A 7,326-nucleotide genomic window follows, 5' to 3' on the forward strand; every position below is an offset into this window, starting at 1 on the left:
GAGTGACCGCAGCGCGGGGGCACGAAGCAGGATCAACGGAGAGGGGCGGTGACGGAAACAGGCGGGCAGGGAAACCAGGCAGGCACGCATGCATGCATGCAGGCAGGCAGCTTCTCGGCACGCGCGCACGGCCCACCCCACACAGCCCGCTGCCCACCTGGTCCGTCGCCCGCCCCCGGCACCGGAATCAGCATGTTGGCGCCGTTGTCCACGGGCTCGCTGTACTTGCGCACCACGTGGTTCAGCCCCAGGTCCAGCTCGTACATGGTCAGGTGCTTCTGTGCCTCGCTGGCGGCCTCGCCCGTGGGGTCCTGCGGGTGGGAAGGAGGGAGGGAGGGAGGGGAAAGGGGAGCAGGGAGGGTGAGCGGAAGGGGGTGCACGTCAGCCTCCCAGCTGCCTCCTCCCGCCTCCGTTGCCCCCTCTGGCCTGCCAACGCTCCGCATGCCTCCCCCCTGCATGCCCCCCCTCCCCCTCCACACCTCGCTGCCACCCCGTCGCCCACCCAGCACACCCACCAACACCCACCCACCCACCCCCACCCCACCCACCCAACCCACCGTGTCCGCCTCTGCGTAGTCCAGCTCGATGGCGGCAAACACGGGGTTGTCGAAGCCCATGTCGAGGCCGGTGAGGGCGTAGCAGAGGTTGGAGCCCTTGTGGGCCTCCAGGGGGGAGGAGATGGTGAGGCGGGCGTCGTTGTCGCGGTTCAGCACATACACAAACTTGGACTTCTCCACCGCAGCGATCATGCAGGCGCGGCCCTTGGGGTCCACAGCCAGGTACTCGCCCGGCACGATGCGCCTGCAGGGGGCGCACGGCATGCCGTGCTTGGGGGGCTGGGAGGGGGGCTGGGAGGGCGCGGGCGGCCCGACGCTGCCGCCGCCCCAGGGCCCGGAGAGCCACAGCCACGCCTGCCTCTTCGTGCCGCCGGCTGGCTGCTGCTGCCAGCTGCTGTAAACCGTGGCTACCGTGGCCGATTCCTCCCTGCTTCACAGGCCCACCTGCCCGTGCACAGTCCCACAGCACCAACACCTTGCCCTCCCCACCCACGCCGGCCCCCGCACCTGCACCCCGACTTGCCAAACGTCTCTGTGTGGATGCGGGTGAAGCAGTTCTTTTCCTTGTTGTACTGCAGGATCACGATGCGCCCAGAGTCCGACCCGCAGATGACGTAGTCCTGCTGCGCGCCCGGGAACCTGCAGCCATGCCAGCAAACGCGCCGGGCCGCGAGGTCGGCATGTGCGCCCCTGCTGCTGCGGCGGCTGCCGTGCATGCCGCTTTGGTGTGCTGGCACACCCCCTGCTGCTGCTGGCACCGCTGCTGGGACCCTGCAGGCAAGGCACGGGAAGCCCGCACGCAGCCGCGCAAGCTCCCGGGGCCGCAGCCGGCCGCACGCACCGGAAGGGCGCCAGGGAGCGGATGATGCCAAACACCTCGGTGCTGTGGATGACCTGCACCTTGCCCGCATCATCCGGCCGCAGCAGCTCCAGCACCTTGCCGCGCGCCGCCACAATCTCGTGCACCTTGGGCGCCGAGAAGTTGCCATAGATGGCACACTGCGGGGCATGGAACAAAGTGTAGGGCGGGAAGTGACGGCGGGGCGGGGCGGGGGCGGGCCCGCTGGCAGCTCGGGGCTGGGCGGCTGGGCGGTGACTGCGCGCTGCCATACACCACCTTCGCCTGGTGCCCTGCCCCACCAGCGCCCCAGGAGGCGGCAGCAGCCCTGGAGGGGAGCAATCGTGACGCAGGCTTACACTGATGGCGCTGGGCCGGCTCAGGGTGAGGTTGTACAGATGCATGCTGCTGCCTTGCACCGCTGCAACAGTGTGCCAAGCAGAGCAACTAAGCGCCCTGTCCCATCAAGCTGCTGGGGCGTGGGGTAGCAAGCAGAGAACGCAATCACACAGTATATGTCAATTGCAGGGCGTGATCGCGAAGAGGGGCCGCCCTGCATGGCCCATGGCCGCCAGCAACGCACTGGTCATGCCCAGTGGCAGCGGAAGCCCCTCCCTCAGGTTCACACAGTGGCTGATCCAGATCGACTCTGTGACCTTGACACGCATTCACCCCTGCTCCTGCCACAGTGCGCCCTCACTATGCGCGCCATCAGCGCTTTGCAAGCGCTAGGCCGCTGCGTGGAGCCCTTGGCAGCCACAGGGATCCTACCATCACGATGCGGTCTACAGAAGAGTGCGGTGAGTGGTTTGGGCTCTGGTGGCATTGCGGTGGGCACAGAAATTCACGAAACCACTGCCTGCCGCTACTCTCTCCGGCCGCAGGCGCCCCTGTCCACGGCCCTGCTATCGACAGGCTGTAGTGGCAGCGGCTGGCGGTTTGGGTTCTCTTCTGCCAGCGCCCAGAACCGGGCGGCGGGCGACGACAAGGCGGCGGCGGCAGACCAGCAGGCGGCAGCAGGCGGCGAGAGCCAGGAGCAGCAGCAGCAGGCAGGGGAGCAGCAGGCGGAAGCAATAGCCAACATGACCCCTGAGCAGCTGGCGCGAGCCTACCAGGAAGCGCACGACGCGCTGGAGAGCGAGCGGAAGCGGGTGAGCATCGGGCTGCCGCTTCACCCGCGTGATGGCGACAGGCAACACCTTCCATCCTTGCTCAGCAGCCCTGCCGCTGCTGGTGATTTCATCGTCTGGAGTAGCACGCTGCAGCATGCGTGCATGTGGGTGTGCATCAGGGGTCCAACAGTGAGAGCAGAGCACCCGCCCACCCGTGCCGGCTGCCTGGCCGTCCTGCAGGCGGAGGACCTCAAGGACAAGCTGCTGCGCACGCTGGCAGACATGGAGAACCTGCGGGAGCGCACGGCGCGCACCTCGGCAGAAACCAAGCAGTTTGCGGTGCAGGTTGGTGAGAGGGGCGCGTGGGCCGCCAGCAGCGCTTGCGCATGGCAGTCGCAAGGCGTGCTCCCGTTGCATCGCCAGGGGCCATCAGCCTCCCTCAAGACTGCCCCCTCCGCGCCTGCCGGCCCGCCCCTTCCTCCCTCCTGCAGGGCCTGGTGAAGAACCTGCTGGAGGTGGCCGACAACCTGGAGCGCGCGGCTGGCAGCGTGCCGCCCGAGGATGTGCACCAGGACAGCGAGATTGACCGGGACCGCGCGCTCAAGCTGCTGCGCAGCCTGCGGGAGGGGGTGCTGATGACGGACACGGTGCTGATGAAGGCAAGCAGGGCAGGGTGGGGGGTGGGAGGAGGGGCCGTGCAGCGCCCTTCAGAGCCTTGCACGCTCTGCCGCTTTGCTCCGGCAGGACCGGCGTGCTCCCGCACGGGGCTTTCCCCCCTCCTTCCATGGTGCCAACCCAACCCTCCACACCGCGGTCCCCCATCGCCTCACAGGTGCTTGCCAAGGAGGGGGTGACTCGGTACGACCCACTGGGCGACAAGTTCGACCCCAACCTGCACAACGCGCTGTTTGAGGTGCCAGACGCAACCAAGGACCCGGGCACCGTGGCGGTGGTGGTCAAGGTGAGGAGCAGCGCGGCGCCTGTGGCTGCTGTCGCTGCGCCCACGCCCTGCACCAGTCCACCCATTGCCTGCACCAGCGCTGTGCCCACTAGTGCGCCCACCAAAGCCGCTGGCTGCCTCATTCCCTGCACCTCGCCTGCCTTCCCGTGCTGCCATGCCCATCTGTAGCGAGGCTATTCGCTGAATGAGCGGGTGGTGCGAGCTGCGGACGTCGGTGTCAGCCGCGCAGAGTAGCCGCAGCGGTGACGGCCCGTGCCTGCCCTCCTGCGCCGTGCCCCTGCGTGCCCGCTGTGTGCAGAGGGGGTATGAGCTGAACGAGCGGGTGGTGCGGGCGGCAGAGGTGGGCGTGAGCAGGGTGCCGGACGAGCAGGAGGGCGGCGAGCAGGACGACACAGGCGGCGGCCCCTAGACCAGGATGAATTTACTTTTGGCTCCAAGGGAGCCATGTGTAACAATCAACAGGGCAGTATAGGGCACTTCTCGTCTTGAATGTGCCTGGCGGCCCGTATGAGTGTGCCTGGCGGCGGCAGCTGCAGCCATGTGATGTACTGACGGGGGTAGCGCCAGGTGCAGTCGGCCCAGCTGCACCCCTTCGCGCTGTCCCCCAACTGCCCCCGAGCAACCTCGATCGCCATGCGAGTGCTGCAGCCCAGGCAGCCCCTGCCTGTGGGCCAGGCCAGGCGAGGGGCAGCCCCATTGACTGCGTGCAGCGCGGTGCAGCGCGGTGCCAACAGAGCACAGGTGCGTGTGCAGCAGCGCGTGGCCGGCTGTGCCAAGCGGCCGGATTGCGCTGGATGGGGTGCCAAGCCCTGGGGGGGCTGCCCCATGTCTGGCTGCAGGGACTGGAGCCAGCGAGCTCCCAACAACACGCTCCCATCCACCTCAACGGATCAGCGCCGCCGCGGCAGGACGTGCTCAATGGGCATGCCGCCGGCGCCGCCGTAGCCGAGCCCGTGCTGCAGGTGGGTTGGCTCAGGCTGGGTGTGTGCACAGCTGCCATCATGGTGCATCCTTCCCAGCGTGTGCATCACTTTTCTGCGCCCTGCAGTTTCACTACCGAACATCGTGGCAGCAGCCCACGCTGCACCGCTCCATCAACGGCGGCGAGTGGCAGGGCGTGCCCATGCGTCAGGTGGTGTCTGGCGGCGGCTGGTGGGAGGCGGCAGACCTGAAGCTGGCCGCCGCCGCCGCCAGCGGCAACGGCAGCGGCGCGGGCAGCGCCGCGCCGCCGCTGCTGGAGTTTGTCGTCACCGACGGGCGGGACGCCTGGGACAAGGCGGCAGACGGCAGCAACTATGCCATCGCGGCGCCCGGGCGGTGGAGCCTGCGCGACGGCCAGCTGGCGGAGGCCTCCCTGCCCGCGGTGCTGGTGTGCAGCGACCTGGACGACACAATGATCGGGGACGACGCCGCCACGGCGGCGTTCAGCAGCTGGTGGCACGAGGAGGCGGTGCCCGCGGGCGGGCGCCTGGTGTATAACACGGGCCGCGCGCTGGACCTGTTTGAGCGGCTGCTGGCGGAGAAGGGGCACTGCATGGCGGAGCCAGACATGCTCATCTCATCCATCGGCACCCGCATCTACGTCAAGTGAGGGAGGCGGGAGGGCATGCATTCCCCGCGCTTGCTGCCGCTGTGCCTTGGCAGGCTGTGGCGCCGCATGCCGACGCAACGCCCTGCTCGTGCGCTGTCGCTGGCGCAGGCAAGGGGGCCGGTGGGTCGAGGACGAGGGGTACACGGCCACGCTGGGCGAGGGGTGGCAGCTGGAGGGGGTGCGGGAGGCGTGCTACCGCGCGCTGGCGCAGGTCGGCAAGGACGCCATGCACTTCAGGTGGGCAGCGGGTGTGTGTGAGCGTGTGTGCATGAGTGGGTGTGCGGGACGAGTGAGCGGTGCAGCAGCGTGCCACGCTGCCCTGGCTGCCCATCGCGTTCGGCTCTCCAGGCCGCGACCGCATGCCGCTGCTCCGCTTGCTTTGCCCCTGCTGCGCGCCGCACCCGCCTTCCCTCCACCGCCGCCCCAGCCGCTGGCCACGCGCGCCGCCCCATCACCGCCCCCGGCTCCCCTGCAGGCCTCCGTCTGAGATGTCTGAGCATAAGGTCACCTGCGGCGTGCGGCTGGATGTGCTGGACAGCGTGCTGGGCGGCATCAAGCGGGACCTGGGCGAGGGCGGCGTGCAGCACCGCGTGGTGGTCAGCGGCAGCGGCGACTGGCGGTTTGTGGACCTGGTGCCGCGCGAGGCGGGCAAGCTGCAGGTGTGGCGAGGGGTGCTGGGGTGGCGAGCGACAGGGGCAGGCGCCGCCCGGCTGGGGTCCTGCTTGCCATGCTGTGAGGTGGCGTGCTCAGCTGCTGGGTGTGGCGCTGCGCGCACGACACGCTGCCACTCCCTGCCCTCCCTGCCCGCTGCAGGCGCTGGAGTATGCGCGGCGCACGCTGGGTTTTGCGCCCGACCAGACCGTGGCCTGCGGCGACTCCGGCAACGACATCGACATGCTGGAGGGGCGGCACCGCTCCATCGTGGTGGGCAACGCGCACCCCGTGCTGCTGGAGTGGGCCGAGGCGCGGCAGCGCGGCCTGGCCGCGGGCACGCCCGGCGGCCAGCTGCTGGTGGCGGGCGGCCACCGCGCGCACGGCATCCTGGAGGGCCTGCAGGCCTTTGGCTTCTGCCTCAGTTGATCGGAAAGGACTGCCGCCCCGCCCGCATCGCAGCTGTGCCACTGCCGTGCTGGGCGGGGTGGCCAGGTGTGGACTCTGCCTCAAGGAACGAACCTGTGTGTCATCTGAGCGGCGCGGGCGCCTGCTCATCGGCGCCATCGCAGCCCCAACTGTACTTACTTCCCCAATCTCCTTCTCCCGCTGCTTGTGCTTAATTGAGCCTTTTCAGTCAGTAGATTCGTTTGATTGTCCCTTTGGCCCCTCCCCTCGATGGAGGCGCCGCCTTGTACCACCCGTGTCTGCGTGCGCCTCCCCTTGCTAGCCTGTTGTGTGTCACTTGCCTCAATTCCATCCCTGCCTGCCGCTTCATTCCCAAACCGTTTGGCACTGACTGCCTCCTCATCTGCAACCCGGAAAGTGCAATCGTTGCAAACCCAACCAAGACGGCAGGCGGCATGAGCGGGTGGATGGCGGCCGTGACCTGCTGTACAGCCAGCATTCCCCCTGCACTCCGCTCCAATTGGCAGCAGCGCTGCTTCCACGCCACCGAGCTCTACCATTGCAGCGTTGTGCAGTGCCAGCGACTTGACGATCGCTTGCCCTCTGAGTTGGGCTGCGCGGAATCAGGCAACACCTGCATGGGTTGGCGGTGATAGGGATCAGGGACGCGACTAGGGCATCACAGCGATGGTGCGGGCCCCCGCCGCCGTCGCCGCCTCGCCAGGCCACGACGCCGCCACAGAGCACGCGAGCTCTTGTCTCACTCGCACCTCGCTGCCTGCAGGCCTCCAGCAGCTGGGTGGCTGTGGACCCCTCCAGCCACTTCAGCCTGCACAACCTGCCCTATGGCATCTTCAGCACGGCGGCCAACCCCACGCCGCGGCCGGGCGTGGCCATCGGCGACAATGTGCTGGACCTGAGTGCCGTTGCCCAGGCGGGGCTGTTCTCGGGGCCTGTGCTGAGCAGCAGCAGCCAGTGCTTCCAACAGGTGGGCGCCTGGGGCTGTGGCTGTGGCTGCGCGATGGGCAGAGGCATGCTAGACATTGCCCCCCCCCCCCCCAACCCCTCCCTCCTTGCTCCTCCCCGCCGCCTTCTCGTCCCCCACGCCGCAGCCCACCCTGAACAGCTTCATGTCGCTGGGGCGTCCGGCATGGCTGGAGGCGCGGCACACGGTGCAGCGGCTGCTGTCGGCGGGGGAAGGGGCGCTG

General features: G+C 68.8%; 4 protein-coding genes across 4 annotated transcripts in view; 3 read left to right on the forward strand and 1 right to left on the reverse strand.

Annotated features, from left to right (window-relative positions):
* The window catches only part of CHLNCDRAFT_56079 (hypothetical protein), a gene marked incomplete at its 5' end in the record, with an annotated part of 9,449 nt that extends 7,650 nt beyond the window's left edge, over nucleotides 1-1,799 (reverse strand). Inside the window, 5 exons of the mRNA XM_005849778.1 lie at nucleotides 87-311; nucleotides 558-801; nucleotides 1,065-1,196; nucleotides 1,399-1,556; nucleotides 1,755-1,799. Coding sequence (XP_005849840.1) covers nucleotides 87-311; nucleotides 558-801; nucleotides 1,065-1,196; nucleotides 1,399-1,556; nucleotides 1,755-1,799 — 804 coding nt within the window. The remainder of the gene's footprint in view (nucleotides 1-86; nucleotides 312-557; nucleotides 802-1,064; nucleotides 1,197-1,398; nucleotides 1,557-1,754) is intronic.
* Nucleotides 1,800-2,750: 951 nt separating this feature from the next.
* CHLNCDRAFT_11196 (hypothetical protein) lies at nucleotides 2,751-3,820 on the forward strand (the record flags this gene model as incomplete). Its single annotated transcript, XM_005849517.1, has 4 exons — nucleotides 2,751-2,852; nucleotides 2,999-3,187; nucleotides 3,355-3,468; nucleotides 3,767-3,820. Coding segments are annotated over 4 exons (459 nt in total), but the record flags the coding sequence as incomplete, so codon positions are not given.
* A 281-nt stretch (nucleotides 3,821-4,101) lies between these two features.
* CHLNCDRAFT_142998 (hypothetical protein) lies at nucleotides 4,102-6,139 on the forward strand (the record flags this gene model as incomplete). The annotated part of the gene is made up of 6 exons (XM_005849518.1): nucleotides 4,102-4,107; nucleotides 4,308-4,430; nucleotides 4,517-5,055; nucleotides 5,168-5,296; nucleotides 5,535-5,718; nucleotides 5,873-6,139. The coding sequence occupies 6 exons, from the start codon at nucleotides 4,102-4,104 to the stop codon at nucleotides 6,137-6,139; spliced, it is 1,248 nt and encodes a 415-aa protein (XP_005849580.1).
* Nucleotides 6,140-6,573: 434 nt separating this feature from the next.
* CHLNCDRAFT_142999 (hypothetical protein) overlaps nucleotides 6,574-7,326 on the forward strand; it is a gene marked incomplete at both ends in the record, with an annotated part of 2,555 nt that continues 1,802 nt past the window's right edge. Inside the window, 3 exons of the mRNA XM_005849519.1 lie at nucleotides 6,574-6,594; nucleotides 6,903-7,106; nucleotides 7,231-7,304. Of these exons, the coding sequence (XP_005849581.1) occupies nucleotides 6,574-6,594; nucleotides 6,903-7,106; nucleotides 7,231-7,304 (299 nt within the window). The remainder of the gene's footprint in view (nucleotides 6,595-6,902; nucleotides 7,107-7,230; nucleotides 7,305-7,326) is intronic.

Source organism: Chlorella variabilis (assembly GCF_000147415.1).
Source record: "Chlorella variabilis unplaced genomic scaffold CHLNCscaffold_5, whole genome shotgun sequence".
NCBI lineage: Eukaryota > Viridiplantae > Chlorophyta > Trebouxiophyceae > Chlorellales > Chlorellaceae > Chlorella > Chlorella variabilis.